Source organism: Protomyctophum bolini, assembly GCF_963924005.1.
Source record: "Protomyctophum bolini genome assembly, chromosome: 17".
NCBI classification, from domain to species: domain Eukaryota; kingdom Metazoa; phylum Chordata; class Actinopteri; order Myctophiformes; family Myctophidae; genus Protomyctophum; species Protomyctophum bolini.
Window position 1 is genome coordinate 33,654,665 of NC_137878.1, and position 21,460 is coordinate 33,676,124.

Here is a 21,460-nt window from a genome sequence, read left to right on the forward strand (position 1 = left end):
ACAAGGTGTCTGCACATTTCTTAAGTTACAATTTAAGGACTTTTAAGACCTTTTTAATACCAAATTTGCCATAAGAGGCAGTGCGAGCATTGTGAGCTTGCAGTTCGGCTATTTATACAGTATTTATCTGTGGAACCGAGTCAAATGAAATACCTCCAATTCCAATTGCTTGTCAGGGTGGGAGGTCCCCAGTTCAAATAGGATTATTTGGGAGGGTCGTGCCGACTCGTGCGTCATGGCCTGAAAAGGGAACCCTTGCTCTAGGGCAGCTATTTAATTCTACCTATTTACCATTAATGTTGCAGGGATATTGTTACTCTACTACGGATAGGAGCGGCCGGTCAACATACCATAACACCAGCCATTTAAAATGAAAACTAAATAAAGACACTTTGAATAAATAGAACATTTTGCAAAATGCTTTTTGGTGAAAGATAACTCCACACAGCAACACTTCGGTAAAAATATTTATTTTAATGTATTTATTTATGTATTTTTTTTACATAGCTCTTTTCACATAGCAAACCCCACTGAAGCAGACTGGCTCACAGACTGTGACGCAACACGTTAAACGACCGGCATGCAGAGCGATGCTTAAAGTGGTCCCCGTTGTTCACACTCACACAGACAGAATGGTTTGGCACACTGAAGAAAGACGACATCTAGAAACGTATGTACATAAATAATAAATAAAAACATAAATAATGTCCCAAGTAGGGATGCACCAATATGTAAATTCTTGACCGAACAATTATTATTATTATTATTATTATTGTTTCTAAATAACATTTTTGCAGATACCAATATTAATTTTGTTCGTTGATATTCAGTCCCTGTTTTGTGCCCAGGAAACAAATCTGTTGGAAAGTGTTTCTGAATCTACAGCTTGGACACATCAAGATTGCCAGCGCAAAAGTGACGCATCACAACAGCTATACATCGGCTATTGCCGTCGGTATGAATGTGATATACATCCGATATATTGGTGCATGCCTAGTCCTGAGACAACTCTGCTGTACAGATACATACAGGATGTGACAAACTTCAAATCAACAGGCTCTATGCACACAGAATACCAGTAACTCTTCCTACTTCCAGGCCCCTTCCCTACTTCCTTCACAGGTGTGACTGATAATAAGGACATTCCAATTAGTGTACAGTGGTTCTCAAAGTTTTTAATTTCAAGGACCCCCATAATGTACAAATGGACCTGTAAGGATCCATTTGGTTCCATTTGTACACTCTCAGAGTTACACACACCCGTACGCGGCCATTTGGAATCCACTCAAGGACACTTTGAGACCTTGAGACTTTGGTGACTTTGGTGTAGCAGAGTGTTTCCAGAGAGCCAACGTGCAAAATAGCAGCACCCTGACTCTGTTTGACCAAAATGGAACAGAGCCTTCATTAGTATCTTTAGTAACACCTGAAGGAAGGAAGTAGGGAAGGGGCCTGGAAGTAGGAAGAGTTATTCTGTGTGCATAGAGCCTGTTAGCTGCGGACGTCGACCCCGGTCGAGCGGTCGGAAGCCCCCAGTCGGTGTCACCGAATATACTGTTCAAGGTTCAGTACGACATGGGGTGTGGTGTTCACCGACCGTGTTCTCAACCTCGGTCACTTCAAGGACCCCTAGGTTGATATGCATTAGGCCATTGACCATTTGATCAAATTATTTTTTAAATCTCTGGGACCCATGTTTGTATTTTTCTTTGTTACTCTGAGAGTGTACAAATATGTACAGACATGACATCTGACCGCTTTCCCTGATCTTTCCCTGTAAAGTCATTTTTTCCTCTCATTGTCATGCCTGATTTGCCTTTGTCTCCACTGAATTACCACCATTGAATTGACACCCTTGTGTGAAATTACACCATTTCACACCCATCATAATGTCCCCCTTTCTCCATGACGAGTCTTGGACTCCCCACTGACTTTCCACTGAAGTGCCAATGGCAGACCCTTAGAAATTCTCAGACGTTGCATCTGTGCAAAACAGAGAACACAAGGTCAACCAGTGGCTGGCGTCGACTGTAGTCGCTTTTCTCTACGTTTATTTGTAGTAAGGCAGGAACGCAGCGTCGCACGGCAGATTAGTATCCCACACGATCAAACATTTACCACCGTGGCAATGACCAATACAAAAGAAAAAAAGAAAAATAGACGGTTTCAACTCCATTTCCTGCCAAAGTGTTCCTCTGGTTTTGGCAGGTGTGTAGTGGCACCAAAGCGTACAGGTTGCAGAGAAAAAGAAGGTGTTATCATCAGTACAGAATAGTATCATCAGTAAAGAAGGGTATTTTCAGTAAAGAAGGGTGTCATCGGTAAAGAAAGGTGTCATCAGATCAGTGTAGTTTTACAGGGATGTCCAGTGAACATTCTTCTCTGTGTCATTAAAGGAGCACTTCACCCGTTTCCAATGTTCTTCATATGATTGACTTATGCTCATTATAAGACTGGAATGATTTCTGTCTATTCACTGTATTTCATTGGTGGGCTGTGGACAGTTCAGAAACCTGCCTACCAATGGCATCCTCGGTGGAGATTCCAAGCTAAGAGAAAGTACAGTCTTCTTTATGATAAGTTATCTGCAAATGATGTCACAGGTAGGAAGGTTTCGGAACTGTCCACAAAGTCCTCCTCTGAGACAACGAGTGAGAAGACAGAAATAAGAATTAGTGAGGATCAATTATATGACGATATGGTTGGAAATCCGTGAAGTATTCCTTCAAAGAAGAGATCATGTTTGATCCAGGCATTGAAAAGACGACACCCAGAGTTGTGTACAAGGACTGAAGAGCCGAGGGTTCAAGGCCCACCGACCCGAGACACGAGACCAAGAAGCCAGACTGTGTGTTAGTAGACACTGTAGTAACCTCTAGTGATGTGGATCAATGCTATCTGACCTCCAGACAGTCCAGATACTCCTGGGCCAGTTCATAACAGAACCGATACTGCTCCTGAAACAAACACACAGACACACAACCTCAGCGTACAAATGCTATTCATATTTGACTGCATCTTCTTTTTTTTACCAGATTAAATAGTCTAATTCAGATTAGCTATCTCTTTTTCTAAAGTATACAATAGCAGTAAAACCTACAGCCTGGAAATACAAATGCACATACAAACAAATAAGCAACAGTGTTGTTTCACGTGTGAAAAAAGAAAAAAAGAAAAGCGTGCGTGCGTGAAGCCAGCCAGTAATATTAATTAGTGTGCTGGACATGGTATCTGAATAAATTAATACCATTTCAATAGTTCCTCATGAATAAACATACATTGACTCAGCCTACAAAGTGCTAAAGAGGACCAGTCCACTCTCTTACAGAGAGCACAGATTAGTCTCTCTGTTGACTCACAAAATTCTTCCAATGCTTCCATCAAACAGTCTGTGCAACTGAAGCACTGAAAATTACTTGGCAATAAAGCTTTTAGTCTTTGCAGTCATGGACATTTGTCCTAATGTAAATGTAATTAATTGAAACCTATAGTTTGTGTGTGAAAACAAGACATGACATGACACACATACGGTACACCTGGCTGAGGCGACAGCTGAGAAATGCAAGACGTTCAACTCACCAAGGTTTCCACCATGTTTGGCTTTGAGTTGCGCAGCGTTTTGGCAGCGAAGAAAGAGTCGACCACTCTGTGATGGCGAATCATTTCCAGGATCATGGTGCAGGCACAGAAAGTACCACTTCTACCACCTCCGTTCCTGTTCCGCGCGCACACGCACCCGCACACACACACACACACGCACACACGCACACACGCACACGCACACGCACAGAGAGAGAGAAAGGTCTGGCTGACATGAGACACATTCTATCCATGAGTCAGATGGACTTTTCAGCTACAGTGAAATCTCACACATTGACCGAGCTTTCATCAAACATGCTGTTCGACCTCAAACATGAATATGCAAGTAATGTCCTACAATACAGGAGTGGGGACTAGACCTAACCATAACAGCAAGCACTGCGCATGTTAGACCCTATGTCCGACCGTTGTTTCCGCATGTCGGACCTTTGGTGTGTCGGATCTGCGTGTGCATCCCCTAATCCATGATGTCCCACAAACAACCTGACTCCTGGACATTAAAGCCTCTCCGACTCCAGATGTGGGCCTGCAAACCGGTGGAACATGCATGTCTAGAGCCTAAGGATTCAAGGAAGATACTTATGAAACGATTACAACCACAGCTTTACGCTAACAGCAGGACATCCGAATGTTGATTTAACTTTGATGGTGTAAAAGTCAAGCTACAGCATAAATAGTACCGTGTGTAAAGGTGTAGGCAAGGTAATACACATGCTAGAGTCTGAAGCCTTAAGTTAGTTAAAGCCAGTGGCTATGGTTGGTGCTGTTATCAGGGGTGGTGCGGGTATCATTGTGTCTTTCTGGTATCATTGTGTCTTTCTGGTATCAGCGTATGGACTCACAGGCAGTGGACGATGGTGCGTCCCTCTCCACATTCCTCCTGCCAGTTGTGCACCTGGGCCAGCAGGCTGAGGAAGGCCTTCTTGGAGTCGGGAACGTCACGGTACGGTGACCAGCGCAGGAACTGGAAGTGACGCACCACCAGCTGACCTTCTTGAAGCTGGGGTGGGGGGGGGGGGGTATTATTGATTAAACTGTGGACTTACAGCTTCCGTAAAACACATTACATTTTCCATGCATGCACGTTACCCGCGTTATGTTCTGAATGCCGAACAGACGAATGATGACGTCATCGTCGGCCGTTCTGGACAGAAGCTCCACCGTCATCGGTCCATACTGCTCAAGTCCTGGTTCAGGCCAGTACTGAAGACATGGCTGAGAGAGAGAGAGAGAGAGAGAGAGAGAGAGAGAGAACAGCTCATCATGGCTGGAGACATGGCAGTGAAGAACAGAACAGAGGCATGAACCAGAGAGAGGACGAGGACAAATCATGTTGTCACAGCTCGCCATGAGGCACAGTAACAAGACACCTGAGCAGCGACAATTCGCCCAGTGATTACTTAATGATAATAATAATAGAATATGACGTAAAGTTGTGGCAACACATACATTACATGCCATTGACAATGAAGGGAAAATGTACGTCATATGTGGACGAGCAAATCGGCTAACCAATCACATGAATTCAGTTCAATTCAGCTCAATGAAAGGAGAAATTAGGTCAAATGTCCGCCAAATATGACGTAAATTTGTGGCAATTCAAACATTAAATACCATTGACAATGAAGGGAACATTTACGTCATATGTAGACGAGCAAACCGGCTAACCAATCATACAAATTCAGTTGTTCATGAGATGATGTATGATGATGAATAATGATAAGAGCGCCCCTCACTTCACACGGGTGCGTTACTCAACAGCTTAAATTAAATCATTAGCATGAGCTCATTATAAATGATGACTGCGGTGGCTTGGCTGTGGCTTTGAGGTGATGATGTTAGTCAGGGGTTGTGCCAGTGGTGGAAAGTAACTAAATACCTTTACTCAAGTACTGTACTTATTTTTTACTTCAGTATAGTACTTGAGTAAAGTCAGCAGTTACGCAGGCAGTGTGTTGTGTCTCACCCAGGCAGAGTTGGACTGGTTGAGTTGGTTCAACATGACCACTGAGGTGCAGCCGTAGTCGAACACCAGCCTCCAGAAGTCTGTGGTGGTCCCTGGCAGGGGGTGGGGCGTCACCACGAAGGCGGCAGCTCGGTGGAAGCTGTCGGCGAGCGCGGCGTTGATGTAGTTGTTGCCTTCGCCCTCGGTGGAGACCAGAAAGGCCAGCGAGCGGTCGGGTGGCAGAACGTCCATGCTGCGGTTCTTCTCGCGGTTCCTGGGCATCAGAGAGACGCTGCACTCTTCCATGTCCAGGTGAGGAGTCACCGAGTTCAGTGTCTGACGCACGCAAACAGAGAGACCAAGGTTAGTATGCTGCGTTCACACTCGCACCAACAAAGCTACAGGCTACTATTCATTTTCATTGGAAGCTGGCGACATGAAACGAATTTGCTATTAAAAGTAGTACTAAACCTAAATTACTACCTGGAACTCTTCTCTGAGCTGTGTGGTGTTGCTCTGTGAATCCACCTTCAGCATGTCTTTATAGGTCAGAGCAAAGTCATTAACAGGGATGGCCGTCTCTCCACACAGACACGCCTCCAGGATGGCATCGTGGATGAACACATACTGCTCCTAAAAGCACACAATCGCGAACTTAATACATTCATTTTTGCTATTTTTGTTTTTGCTGTTCAGAGGTCTCCCTGTCTCTCAAGCCCTTTAATAAACGTAAAATACATTTTCAGGTAGGTGACACAATTTCACACAATCAGGAGAGAGTACCCATTTTTCAGATTCATTTTTAATGTGTTGCAATTTCTGTGTCTGCTCATTTCTTTGTCATCACTTCCAATTCCACTTGTTTAATCTGCATCCTGACTGAGTTCTATATCCTGATTGAATAACTGGTAGGCCTATTAATTGGTAAATTGGTATTTAATAAACAGACATTTTATTTTCTGTTCATTAAAGAGATGGAGAGACATGGAGACTCCTGTTACTTTCCGAACAAACACTACAGCAGTGGTGGAAAGTAACTAATTACATTTAAGTGCTGTACTTATTATAAGTACAGTATATTTATATACTGTACTTATTATACTGTACTTAAGTATAATTTTGAGGTATTTCAAAATGTCAGTACTTAAATAGCCGATCTACAAGCTCAAAATGCGTCACAATGCAATGCATTGTGAACTTGTAGATCTGCTATTTTCAAAAAATTATTATCCATTTGAAAACTTGAAATGGGACATTCTGCACAATAAGTGCTTTTACTTTTGGTACTTTAAGTACATTTTGAAGCCAATACCTTGGTACTTTCACTTTCACTTCATTTATGAGGGGTGCTAGCCCCTCCTATGCACAGCTTTGTGCATGTGTTTGTACCACGGAATGTGATGATTTGATTGGCTGAGCATGGAATGTGATGTATGATGATAAGAGCACCCCTCACTTAACACAAGTGTGATTTTCGAGGGGCTAGTGTCCAGCTTTTAGTGAGTGTCCACAAACTTTGTCCTACACAAACATTAAATTCCCATTGACGGCCTTCACTTTCATTCCGATACTATTACTTTTAAGTAAAGCATTTAGTATTTTTCCACCACTTCAGCACTATAGCAACGAATCAGAATACAGAGCTATTTAAACTGGGCCAACCAAGTTGATTTTGTTTGTTCCCGAATTAACCAGTACATGCACTTTCTGAGAAGGCTCAGGGTCCATGGTGTGGCAACAAACATCATGTTACTGTTTTACAGTGCGAATATAGAATTCATCATCCGTTATGGTTATTGTACTATGAACTGTATTTTTGTACTATGAACTGTATGTATGTATACGTATGTAGGCCTATGTATGTATGTATAACGCTGTCTCTTGGTGCCCAAATTTCTCCTCTGAGACAATAAAGGCTAATTTAATTGAATTGAATTGAACTTCTTGTAACCAAAAAGGACCCCAGTCAGGGGTTTGCACACACCTCGCTCACCTTTGACACAGAGCCCGTGCCCAGATGCGAACCGGTGACCTACTGTTTCCCAGAGAACCTCTCTACCCACTCAGCTATGGCCACCCCTAATAGGTGCGCTCCTCGGAGAGCAAACCTCCACTAGGAGTACTTACGCTATACTGTCTGGAACAGTAATGTCCAACTGTCTCTCCCTCTCCCAATATCAATTATCTATGTATGGCTATGGCTACTGCCTATATATGGTTGTGTCATCGTATGGTTATTCCATGTGGCTCCCGACTGGGCTCCAAGTACTCTTGTCGGAAAGATAAAACTCCATAGCCCAGTGGGAGTACTCTTGTCGGAAAGATAAAACTCCATAGCCCAGTGGAAGGGGTGGTGCATCCATTTCAATCTATTCACATTTGAATATGTGACCTTTGCCATGTCCTTTCTCTCTTCTGCCCTTTCCGGAAAACTACAGATGAATTTCATCCACTTCTTTACACCTGTAAAGAAACCTGCACCAGCTCTTTAAACATTTTGGTCGAACATGAATTCACCAACAAAAAAAAAGAACAACAAAAACGTGGGTGGCCAAATATGTGGGTGTGACAGCTAACGTCACTGGTAGGAACAAAGGAGAGGGCTAATGGAGCTCTAATGGAGCAGTGGCACAGTGTTAGAGGAGTCGTACATGGAAATCAACCTCCTTGGATCATTGCATGATGGCCTGGGGGAGGCGGAGCCATGGGTCGTCCAGATCAGCCTGTGAGACCACAGCACTGAGTTTATAAAGGATATGGGAGCTGATGTATATGAATCGTGACCGTGAATCCAGAAGGCCTGTACCAAGACCTGCATATGTCCAATTCTCTCTTCTGACGCAGATCCTCCACTTGGAAATCACTAAGTAAACAAACCTGCACCAGCTCTTTAGGCTATGAGGCTATGGTCCTTTTCACAGCTGAACCTGGTTCAATGCACGCCACCCCTGGTCTTTCCTGTCTTTCTCTCACTGTATCTTTCTGAAATAAAGCATAAAAACATTTGTCAAGACGTGTTTGCAATGCATCCTCCTTGACTCAAACTCGACCTGGGACAAAGTGATGGGAGAGTCCTGGAAACAAATGATATTATTTTAGGTTTTTCGTTTGCGTAGAAATTTGGCACTTCAAATCCACCTCTTTAACCACTTTTCTCTCTTTCTCTAGGTCATCTTCGGGTGAACCCTCCAGTGACATATCCGGTAATCTCGATCCCCCACACATCTGGCCAGCCGGCCAGTACTTTCTGCCCCCCATATCTGCAATATGCCCTCGTAATGAATGCCTGCGTGTTAGCTCCCATGGCACAAGCTTGCTGGACGGGAGTTCCCATTCTGTGTAGCACCCATCCATGCAGGGCCTTCTGTAGGGAGTGCATCATTCACAGCCATATAGAACAGATTCTACAGTCGCAGAGAAGCTGATGTTGATAGGGTGGGGAGGTTGGATTTCCACACACTGGCCACTTTCCTCAAGTTCAGGTTTTGCTCTGTCAAGTTGACCCATACACGCAGGTATTTAAAGTCAAGACTTCATTCTTCTTTCTTTCTATTGTCATCAGGGGAGAATGGTCTGAGAGATATTATAGGTGATAACCTCGGTTTCTTAGCATGTAGCACAAGACCAACCTTGGCTCATTCTCCATTCCGGTCAAGGGCACTTGTGCCATTTAAACCCTATATACTTCCATACTATATAATGGTGTGATTCCTCAAAAGACTGCACCAGCTTTAATTCTCTTCACCTTCCCGTACTGGGTCTGCTCCCTTTTTCCCCCAACACAGAATCTATTCAGCTGCTATTGCGTTCTATAGTCACCAAATATTCACCCCAGAATATGGACGAAGTTTCAAGTGGTTAAGCATTGGCTTGGACGTGCAGGGTAAATGTTTATGCAAACACAAGGTTGAGCATGACCAGGCTGGTACAATAGGAACTAAACCCCTGTTAGAGGCGGTCATGATGGTCTGGTCTTTAAGGGTGGGTCTGGGGTTAGAACAGGCAGCTATCCTGGTCATATTTAGCCATAGCTGCAACATTACTAACAGAAGAATACGTGTCCCCTGGAGATTGTCTTGGGTTAGCAGTGTCTCACCTGCTTTACTTCTTCCTGCGGTTTTTGCGGGACTGCAGCTTCCTCCGGTCACCCTGTGGACGTGCAGAGAAAGGAGTGGTTGATGATCCAAAGGGGGAAGGTTGACTACCAAAGCCTTGCAAAGAGGTTCCTGGGCTTCCAATGTTAAAGGGACCTGTGCCAGCACTCTGTCCAAAGGTAAATGTCCCACCAGGAGAAGGTCCAAAGTTGAATCCGCTTGTCACCTGCGGTGGTGTGTTATTAGAAAGCGGCGATTGAAACTGTGTGCCTGGAATGGCACCACTGAAGTTAAATCCAGAGGCTGAGCCAGCAGGATTATGTTGCTCCATTTCAGTAGTAGCAGTAAAGGACAAGGGGGTTGTCTGGGCAGTCTGCGTTTGTGTGGCTAGCCCAAAGATCGGTGTAGTTGAAAGAGTTGAGGTGTTGTCAGATGCAAAGGGCGAAATGGACCTGTATGTGGGTATCTGAGTTTGAGTGGCTAACCCAAAGGCTGAGGTTGTTGTGGGAGGTGTGTTGCTGGTTGCACCAAAGGGTGAACCAGACCCAGATGCAGGCCTGACCGGAAACCCAAAGGTGGAGGTTGTAGTCGTTGGGGCAGCAGAAAATATAAAGGGAGATGGTGTTGTCGTGGATGCTTCAGAAGATGTCTTTCCAAAATGTGAGTTGGGCTGGAGGACGGGAGCAGTGGCTGCGATGGTTTTGGGGGTTTGATTGCCATTATCAAACTGGCTGAAGATAAAGGGTTTCTGGGGGGTGGCAGGAGGAGCAGGCTGGAAGGTGCTGCTGGTGTTGGAAGAGGAACCAAATGTAAAGCTGCTACTGGGGGATGTTTGGGCAGCAGGAGCCATAGTGGGAGCTCTAAACTGAAAAGTATCATTGCCGATAGAGGGAGTTGAGGTGCTGCTTGTCATGGAGGGGGAGGCCCAGTTTCCAAACGGAGATCTGACTATGGGCTGAGGTACAGTGGTGGTACTGGAGGTGGACGTTCCACTCGTGCTGGTCACTAAACCAGATAACCCACCATATACGGAGGTTGTGGAGGTGGTTGTCGGGGCTGAGGCCACTGCAGATGGTCCAATGCCACTACTGGCTGGAGCATTGCCAAACAAGTGCTTGAAGGTGGGAACAAATGGCGGGTTGTTGGTTCCCACGAATGCCGGTGGGGTGGTAGTGGTGGCTCCAAAGTTAGTCTTGTCACCAGAGGCCTGTAGAGGGTTGGTGGTAGTTGTTGCAGAGTCAGTGTTTGTAACTATGGGAGCAGTGGGAGGCTTGGAGTGGCCAGACACTCCAAACAGGCTAGTTGCTGCTATGGTGGCGTTGCTGCTGCTGAGAGTCTTGACGGGCAGGCCCAGCACCGGGCTGAAAGTGGGGGCCGGAAGGGTGGGCTGAGAGGTTGAGACTGAGCTGGGCTGTGGGACATCCATGGTAGAAGCAGTGATGGTAACTATAGGAGTGGTGGAGGGTGATGATAGGCAGGAGGCTGACGAGGAGGTGGGTGTACTTAGATGGCTGCCCAATCCAAACATGCTAGTTGTTGCTATGGTGGGGTTGCTGCTGCTGGTAATCTTGGTGGTCAGACCCTGCACCTGGCTCAAAGCAGAGTTCAGGCTGCTAAATGGCTGGCTGGGGACAGACAGGGTGGGCTGAGAGGTGGAAGCCAGGCTCGGCTGTGAGGCTTCCATGGGATTAGAGGTAGGCTGTACTATGAAACTACTCAGCTCTGCATGGGTTGGAAATACAGGACCTACGGTGGTGTCGACCACTGCAGTTGAGCTAGTTGGAGTAATGTTTTGCATCTGCAGGGCCTGTTGTCCCTGCAAGAGGGGTGCGGTTGCAGGAGAGTTGGGGGAAGCCATAGTGTGAGCTGCAGCAGGGACAGCTGTGAAGGTTGAGGCCGTGCTCACACTGGTGAACAGGCTGAGGTCTACGTTTATGACTGGCATGGCTGGGTTGGTGACTGGTATGGGTGCTTCTATGTTGCTCAGGATGGAGGCTGTGGCCAGAGGGGTCGCCCGTAAGGTTGACATGGTGGTGCTGGATGCTGTGAAGGAGTTAGACTGAGAGTAGGGGACTGTCACAGCCATGGGAGGTTTATGCTTCTTTGGTTCTGGAACGGCTTCTTCCAGGTCTTTCTCAATCTTGCTGAAGGCAGCTCTCTTCTGGTCCCAGTCTTCTTTGGTGATGCTGTATCCCAATTCTGGGGGTGGACGCAGAGAGATCTGCTCCCCACCATGGCTGGACAGCTGGATCTTGCGCTTCCGTTTGCCATCGCAGCTGGTCGGGCTTGACGAGACAGCAGCAAGAACCTGGGTGGCAGTGGGCACTTTGGAAATAGTGGGTTCAGTGTCTGCAGCCATTCTGCCAGACGTCTCTAAGGAAGAAGAGGCTCTGTCGGGAGTTTGGGAGCAAATTGACACAGGGCTGGGGAGAGGGGAGGCGTGTGGCTCCTCTCTCTTCCAATGGAAGAAGCCTTTAGTGGAGCTGTAGGAGCTGTGTATCGGGTTGCGGACTGAGCCATGGCCGCTATTCAATGAGCTGACAGAGGAGATGCAAGGTCTCTTCGTGGGTGATGGCTCCTCCTCCTCTGCTGTGTAGTTCAAGCTTCGCTTAAGGGCTCCTGTCTCGGTTATTAATTTACATTGTACGTCGTTAGACGGAAATGGCTCAAGGGAAGAATACTGTGCTATACCTCCACATTCGTAGCATCTTCTTTTGCTTTCCACTGTTAAGGTTTCATCATTGTTGTCGTCAACAGCCTCCCTCTTGCGGCTTTCTTTGAGCCAGGCGTGCTGAACTGCGCCAGATGGACACCTGCTGATGACGGAGGATGTGCGAAGTCTCTTCACGGTGGGCTCCTCAGCCATGTAGTCCAAGCCTCGCTTAAGGGTACTCGACTTTGGGAGGAATTGGGATACTCTGTTGAGCCCAAAGGCACAATGTGCGATTCCGTCATTGTGTATTATTTTGCTTTTCTTCTCCACTGTAAAGGTTTCGCCATCGTCATCAACTGCCTCCCTCTTGCGACTTTCTTCTTTGAGCACCGTGAGGACTGACTCTTTGGAGCAGGGGTCTAAGGGGGCCATCAAGCCGTGGGAAGTGCTGTGGTCTGGCCTACTGATCTTCTCCGCAACTGGGCTATTACTGTCGTTGCATATTATTTTGCTTTGCTTCTCCACTGCAAAGGTTTTGCCATCGTCATCAACTGCCTCCCTCTTGCAACTTTTTTCTTTGAGCACCGTGAGGACTGACTCCTTGGAGCAGGGGTCTAAGGGGGCCATCAAGCCGTGGGAAGTGCTGTGGTCTGGCCTACTGATCTTCTCCGCAACTGGGCTATCACTGTCATTCCATATTCTTTTGCTTTTCTGCTCCAACGTAAAGGTTTCGCCATGGTCATCAACTGCCTCCCTCTTGCGGCTCTTCTCTTCGAGCACAGTTTGAACTGTCTCCTTGGAACAAGGGTCTGAGGGAGCCGACAAGATGTGGGAGGTGCTGCGGTCTGGCCTACTGATCTTCACCATAACTGGGCTAGGGAGCACCGTAGAGCTGGGAGAACTGTCCCACAAATATGCAAATATGTTCCTTACAACCCCCGCTGAGGAAGTGCCTGTTGACTTCAGAGGATAATGGCGCTGAGGGGCGATTGGGAATTTGCTCGCAGTGCCGACATGCCCCCCAGAAAATGACTGTTTTCTGTTGGGAGTTGCGACTACATGGTTCTGTTGGCTCACGCTCTCTTGTGGTTGATCTCGATGGTGAACAGATCCAGGACGTCGACCGGTAGCAGGACCTTCAGGTTTACTGATGTAGCTCCCCATTAAGATATCTCGAGGACTGACCGGATATGCACCGGTGGGTGTATCGAGGACTTATGCTCCTGAAGCCGAACAACGTTGCCACGCTTCTGGTCTCCTTGGTGGTGGGGGTGTGGAAAACAGGACTCCGTCCGAAGCCCTGAAAGTCAACCAGCTCCTGAGCACGGCCGCAACGGTCAGTCCACACCGGGGATCAGGGTTTAACCTGATGATAACTCTCCTGCGGATAAAGCTGTTGTACAGTTAGAACAGCTATAGAATTATAATTCAAAGTTGGACGTACGAATGGATATATGTGAAGTGCTTCCCTCAGGCAAACAGACTGACAGAATTTGTACACTGTGACATAATTTGTACACTGTGACATCATTTGATGGCTCTGTGTGACATCATAGATGGCAAATGATTACATCACTTGAAGGAAAGAGAGGAGATAATTTGCCCCTCACAAAACACTGATGTGATGATCAGCCATCAGTATGTTATTAGTTAGATATGTATGCTGCCAGTATAGGCCAAAAATAAATAAATATATATATATATATATATACTGTATATATACAGTGTATATACAAAAATATATACACGTGACTAAATGTGACTGAGGGACTACCAGCAGGGAATCATAGCTTCAAATTGACATATTGGTTGTTCAGTTTGACCCACCAGTTTTGGAGATATGGCTTATAGAGTAATGTCTTGCAGAAAACAGGCTTGAAAGGTTCACTTCTGTAGTCTCTAACATTACACCTAGCTACATGTTTAAGCATTTATTTCATATTTAGATTTGAGCTCTGATATTTATTTTAGACATTATTTTAGATATTTCAGACATGCTCTAGTATGTGAAGAGTCTGCCTGTGCTATTAACTCATTTTGAAAATAAAATCTCCTCTGGTGAAAAGCTGAAGTTTGCGCGATGGCAGGCTCTCAGTCAAATCTCTATATATACTGTACATACATTTGGTGTGATTTACAGTCTACAGGGGCGGATTCAAACAGCCGGTGGATCCTATTGGTTCACCGATCTGTGCTTTTTCCTTTTCTTTTGAAAACAAAACACCTGCGGCCCCCGAGGCTACTCAAAATCAAAATGTGTGCATTTACATGAAACATACTGAGCACATTCATGAAGCCTGGAGGATGAATCCTAACCTTTTGAATACTCCATCCTTTCCGCTTGCACACCACTGAGGCTAAAGGGCATATTCCATGTTTTGAATTAAGGTACTTAATTTGTGTAAATATGCAGTCTATGATAGTGGAAACTGACCTCTGTCTGGATCATGTTGATGCGTCGGGAACAGAGGGTTTTGACACAGTTGTAGATGTCCACCACGCCTTCACATTCAGCCATGTCCAGCATGACGTCCAGAACGATGTAGCAGCCTGTCCGTCCCGCCCCCATGCTGGAGAGAAGGCAAAACGTTGACACGGTTCAATCGAGTGCTGGTCACCTCTTAAGCACAAACCACACCAATGGGTCGAGATGCAATAAACGGTTTTAGCGCTTGTCCCAGCGTAGTGATATGTCCTGTTGCAAGTGCAAGAAGCAAGTGATTTGCTTAAATGGTACATTTATATAGGGCCTTTATACAAGACCCTTTTCATAGATTGTGCATTACATTCACCTATTCACACACACATTCATACACAGATGGCGGCGGAAACCATGCAAGGCACCAACCTGCACATCAGGAGCAATTAGGGGTTCAGGACACTTCGACATTAACTCTGGGTAGGGGGAGCAAGGAGTTGCATGTCCATTGGCGTCGTTTGGATAGAGCCGGCGCGAGGCAGGTGGGATTCATCAATGATACAAATAAAAATAAATGACACTCGTGGTGAAGTGAGGGCTGCCTTAGCACTATGTCATAGTAAAAGGTCCATATAGACTTGGCAGCTGCATGACATCATGGGGAGGCACGCACAAAGGCCAACATAAAAAGTTCATAGACTTGGCTGCCACATGACGTCATGGGGGGCAAACACAAAACCAGGCGTTGGAGGGGCTAGCCCCCTCAAAAATAAACAGCGGTTCTGAAAGTGGGGTATGGGGGCCCCCAGGGCTCCTTGAGGGGGTCCTGACAAAATGACTTTAACCCTGTCATACTTTGGCTATTCGAAAATAGCAGTTCTATAAAGTCACAGCTTGGGCCCTAGGTGCCCAGTAGGCTGCTGAGCCAGCCTGACGGCGTGCTGCGGGTTCGACTCCCGATTCCGACGGCTTTTGCCGTGTGTCTTCCCCCCCCCCTTCTCTCCCCATTTCCTGTCAGATTACTTGCAACATATCAATGGAGGCAGAAAAAGTTAAAAAGAAAGAAAATCTTAAAAGAATTTAAAAATAAAGTCACAGCTTGTAAAATCTTGAAAATGTGTGGAATATTTGTAACAACACAATTCTTCCCTTATCAAGGTCCCTGGAACAAACACTTTTCAGAAGGGGGTATGCAGACAAATACATCAATTTGGGCGTCTTTGACATGAAAACGTTTGAGAACCACTCACTACACTCCAATAACATCACATTTGTGAGATTGGACCGCCGGAGAGACAGGATGTCTCTGTGTGTGTGTGTGTGTGTGTGTGTGTGTGTGTGTGTGTGTGTGTGTGTGTGTGTGTGTGTGTGTGTGTGTGTACGTGCATGCGTGTGTGCGTGCTCGCTCGCTCAGGTACCTGCAGTGCACCACCACAGGTCCGGCGTCGGGGGGCATGGAGCTCTTAACGCGACGCAGGAAGGCCAGCAGTCCCGTGGCGTGGTAGGGAACGCCGTGCTCCGGCCAGGACGTGAAATGGAACTGGCACACCTCGTGTTTGGCAGGGTATCCTCTCTACACAAACAATTAAGAGAGTCTCACTGAGATGCTATCATCAGGACAGGCTCGCAAATTGAAATGATATACCTAACAATGAATGATTTAGATAACAATGAATTAATTATACATCTAAAGTGGAGATGAATTATACACCGCCAAGAAGAAGAGGAAGGAGGTGTCTAAAAAGCTACTGCGTATCAGAGACTGAGACAGATTTGACTCTTCTTGTTACATAATAGAAATACGGACAATTGTTTCAGTTGCAGCTGTTTGCATGCTGTGTTTTGGCGGTGCGGAGCTGTGCCCTTGTAGAGAGGGCACAGCTGGCGTAGTTGGCATTAGAACTGAGAGGTGGGTGGCATGGTCCAGGTTGAATAACAATACATGTGTGTGGGGGATGTATTATTTGAATCATGAGTCATGTCTTCTCTTTTTGTGTGAAGTTTTGATGATCTTGGTCTTTTGTCATGTTTTGTGTTTCAGGGTCTATGTTGTTTGAAATGTCAGGTGTGAATACTTGTGTGTGTGCATGCGTGCGTGCGTGCGTGTGCGCATGTGTGTGTGTCAGACTCACCCTCTCCATAGCAAAGGTGCGGACGGTGTATTCTGCTAGAGTTTCAGTCTTCAGCAACGTTATCTTGATGTCTCCATACAGTTCACTGTCATCAGGCCAGTACTTACAGCACTTTATCTGGACAAACACAATTTAAAATAATATGCGTGAGTAATTGTATTACTCTACTTTTGAAGACCAAACGTATTGTACAATTTGAGAAACAGACATTTTGCGGACCATTTTCATAGGTTTTCATTAGGAAAGGTTTCAGGTTGGGGCGTTAGGTGTTGGGGTAAGATGTTGGTGTTGGGGTAAGAGTTTTTGAGGGCCGCTAGCCCCTCCTATGCCCAGCTTTGTGTGTTGGTACCACAGAAATTATTTGATTGGCTGAGAACGGAATGTGATGTATGATGATAAAAGTGCCCCTCACTTCACACAAGTGTGATTATTTGTCTTAGTTGTGCGGCTGATCTACAAGCTTGTAGATCTGCTACCTGCAATTTTCCACAACTTTCAATGCGATCCTCACAGTAGTAGTATACAGTAGTAATAGTAGTAACTCATTTCTGCTCTCTCTCTCTCTCTCTCTCTCTCACACCCCCCCCCCCCCCCCCCCCCACACACACACACACACACACACGTGTGATGTGTGTTTTGATTTCTGAGGAGAGCAGAGGTCTGGGGAAAGACTTCAGCACCACGGACAGCGCCTAGCGATTGGCCAAGGTTGAAAGTCTGGCAGCCGACAGGCTTCTTTTGTTTAAAGTGGGAAATTTGGTACAGTATATAGTCTTTTTTATTGGCCTAAAATATTGTCTATATACATACTTGCTGACCGGCTGTCACTATTGGGCAATTGTTTTATTGGGGTTTCTTGTGACCCTACCATTAACATCCTATGGCAGGCAAAATTGTCAACAATGTCAAACTTTCCTCATGCTTTAAGTAGCATGTGACGTGTCAAACTAGGGGGTTTTCATGATTCTGAAATCCCCCTAGTTTGACATGTCACATGCTACATGAAGCAAAAGGAAAGTTTTACATTTTTGCCTGCCATAGGATGTTAATGGTAGGGTCACAAGACCCAGATTAAAGAAATTGCCCAATTGTGACAGCCGGTCAGCAAGTGGATTCATGGATATATGTATATAGACAATATTTTAGGCCAATAAAAAAGACTACATCTCTGGTGTATAGTGTATTGCTGTCACCTGCACTCTGATCAGCCTTGGTAAACGCAGGTTTCTCCTCAGAAAGAGCTCACTCTCCTCTGTGAAGTACCGTAGACAAGGGGATGTGCATCAGGGCTGACCTTGTACCACTGTCATCAAAGTAACTGGTGATTACTCATGGCTCTCCACTGGGGACCGGCAAGACCCTATCATCGACCAAGGAGAGCTACAACCGCTGCTCTGTTACATCTACTGTATGTAACAAATGATAAAGGGCAGCTCCATAAATACATGTTGCCTCCATCTATCTTCACGGATGGGAGGCTTGGTCGGAGGTACGTACCCTGCCCACCTCCACCAGCTTGGTGATCATGACGATGCTGAAGCAGTTCTCCTGCCAAACCATTCTCCAGAAGTCATAGATCATCTCCTGCTTGGGACCTGTGGAGGAGGTGAAGGGGGAGGGGAGGTGCGCATCACACAAACGGGCAAGGGAGAAGGACAGAAAGAGGTGGAGATGCAGAAAGATATGGAGGCAAAGAACGAGATGCAGATGAAGAAAGAGATGGAGGCGTATAAATAAAATGAGGCACAGAAGGAGACCGAGGTGCAGACAGAGAGGAGGATGCAGGGGGTGGAGAGATGAGCCATAAGTCAGGGCAAATAGTAGCAATAACCATCAACACAGACACGATGTAATCCATGCCAGAGAATAGAGTAACAGTGTGTCATTTGTGAACTATTGTCCATTCTGTGTTCTTCACATACTGGGAGAAATGACATTTCAATATACCCACAAATCCTGAGATGTTGTGTAAACAAAGCCCTGCGTTGGCTCACAGAGGCGTCGTTTGGTGACACAAATCACAGTCCTCAGGGCAGATGACACTTTCATTGATTTCATTACACTGCGCCTCTGATAATATCACAAGGCTCTATCTCATGTTGGCTGCCGAGCTGGTTATGCTGTGTTTTCCTTTTTATGATCCAATATGTCCCTTCATTTTTAACACTTCTTGACACCCACCCAGCTTGATAGGAACATTGTGTGACATCTCCTGTAACTGATTCACTTGACCTTCACTGAAGAAGGTCACACCTTATCAGTCATGGTTCCCATCGGGATGGATACACAATATAGCTGCAAGCAGCGATAAGACGTGGCCAAGCAATAAGAGAAAACACACCCGTGTGAACTGAGCGGTGTAGGCTGCTCAACGACACCGCTGGCTGGTCGCAGTTAAGTGCTCAGTGTGAAATGGCCCTTTTAGGCTGCTCAACAGTGCCACTTTAGGTCACCCAGCGGTATTGCAGCTGTTCGTACCCTAAACAGACTCCAAACAGACCCGCTTATTGTGAGTATTGCTTAGTCTTTTTCTTATTGCTGCATTCCTTGGCTCCTCTTATCACTGCTTACAGCTATTTTAGATTTTACAAATTTCTTCACATACATCATGACAGATGTGTTCTCTATGGGTCAAGGCACATGTGGAAAACAAGGCATGAGTTATGCCTGTTCAAAGGTTTCATTTTCTATAGTGCCCCTATTTGGCATGACCCTCTACCAAACTGTAAAGTTTCATAAACATGTGACTCTGCATGTACTGTATGTATTAGGGGCAGGAGCAGAATTTTCATAAAACTACAATTTTCATTGACTCATAAATCGTTAATTTTTTTCACTTAAAAAAGATCCTCACGATTTTTTTTGTCGATATAGGTCCAAATATGTAAAAATGTTCGTGAATTTTGATCAAAGATCCCGGGAGGAGATCTGTTTTTAATATAATTCAAAACGGTGGGTGATGTAAAGGCCAGAGGTCAAAAGTCAACATGTTCGGCATGAGGAGACGCATATGCGTATCAAAGTTTTATTGCAGACGGTCAAACGGTTCATGAGCTATGCCTGCCAAATGAGTGCAATAGCGCCACCCTTTGGCCAATGGTCGTGGGCTTCGCATCCTCACCGTGCCCTCTCTGCCAAGTTTCACGAGAACCGGCTGCATGGTTAAGCCATAACTGCTATTTTTGGAAGAAGAAAAAGAAGAAGAAGAGACAAATACAATAAGGGACCAAAGTCAAAGTAAATATCAGCACTTTTTTCCCCCACCAAAGACTGTTCGGTTTCACAAAACATTGTTCAGTTTGTTTGGGTTGTATTCACATTATTCATGAGAATACTAGTTCGATTGGCCTGCTGTATTGCTGGCACAGCCCTCTGACTTGTTTCTGTTGAGGGAGCAACAGTACAGTAGCTGGTCAGATTTACTTTATATTTTCACCATTCAAAGAAGCTCTTGATGGTTATGATTATGAACTCATGGCTTACAATAAAGTCCTCTATACAGACAAAATCTATGTTATAGCTACAGTAGCTCTATTCTGAAAATGCTTCTTCAAACTATTACATCACAAAAAACAAAGCTGGAGGAACAGTTAGGAGTAGTGGTACCACATCTGACAGTGAATCCAACCCAAAACCAGACACATCTGATTCACCAAAACGCCAACAAGTATGGCAACATTCAGGCCAACGAAGGTATTTGAGCTTAACAGGCTAAATCACTGTAAAATAAATCTCATTAGAGCAGCACTTGTATTTCTTTGCATTATAATTATTTTCTACCTTGTCTTAACATGACATGTGTTTGTGCCCCGAGCGAAGCTTGCAAGGCTCTGTGAAGGCTGAGCTGCCTTTTTAAAACACAATAATTATATCACACGACAGCTGCAGCACCCGACTACAGTTTTGCCAGGAACACATTTGAATCAGATATTCTCATTTGAATCTTGTTAAACCAGAATGGTCCAATCTGAGAAAATCCCATCTAAAGGATGGATCGGTGTGAACAATGGGTAATTTATTCAACTCCGAACGACTCCTATGAACACTCCCTCGTTATCACCTTTCAGTAAGCTGTCAACTTGATGTAAAACATTGTTCACTGTTCATGTATTTTTTTACAATATACTGCCATGCTTAGAAAACAGAATAGCATAAAGATCAGTTTTTTCTAATGAAGTTCCTTGAAATTGGTCTGGTAACCACTACATTTCAAGGAACCATTTGGTTGGAGTGTATACACTCTGAGTTAAAGGCCTTTAAGGGTTTCTTTGAGAACTACTATTCAATTCTAGAACATAAATAAACAAAACAAAACACACAAAAACAGAGCTGTGTTTGTAATGTAATTTAAACCACCTAATAATTCTGTTGGAATAAAAACGTCCTTCAACTTTCAAACTGTGTTAATATGCATCAAGCTCATTTGTATCATTTCATTACTGGGTCAGCAAATACTGGAAATTGGAAATACTCAAGTAAAGTGCAAATACCACACAATTGTACTTAAGTTCAGTACCGGAGTAGTTGTACTGAGTTACTTTCGAGTTTCGACCACTGCGTATAACAGCATAGTCTTGGCTGTACTGTGGCAGACAGCGAGGTGAGCAGACAGAACGC

General features: G+C 45.2%; 1 protein-coding gene across 1 annotated transcript in view; it reads right to left on the reverse strand.

Moving 5' to 3' along the window:
- Nucleotides 1-454: 454 nt before the first annotated feature.
- LOC308332153 (receptor-type tyrosine-protein phosphatase U-like) overlaps nt 455-21,460 on the reverse strand; it is a 165,620-nt gene continuing 144,614 nt past the window's right edge. Inside the window, exons 21-30 of the mRNA XM_080787820.1 lie at nt 18,341-18,438; nt 16,844-16,960; nt 16,130-16,284; nt 14,727-14,862; nt 6,029-6,178; nt 5,567-5,881; nt 4,690-4,815; nt 4,443-4,600; nt 3,580-3,715; nt 455-2,957 (exon numbers count right to left, since the gene is read on the reverse strand). Of these exons, the coding sequence (XP_080643946.1) occupies nt 2,895-2,957; nt 3,580-3,715; nt 4,443-4,600; nt 4,690-4,815; nt 5,567-5,881; nt 6,029-6,178; nt 14,727-14,862; nt 16,130-16,284; nt 16,844-16,960; nt 18,341-18,438 (1,454 nt within the window). The 3' untranslated portion in view covers nt 455-2,894. The remainder of the gene's footprint in view (nt 2,958-3,579; nt 3,716-4,442; nt 4,601-4,689; nt 4,816-5,566; nt 5,882-6,028; nt 6,179-14,726; nt 14,863-16,129; nt 16,285-16,843; nt 16,961-18,340; nt 18,439-21,460) is intronic.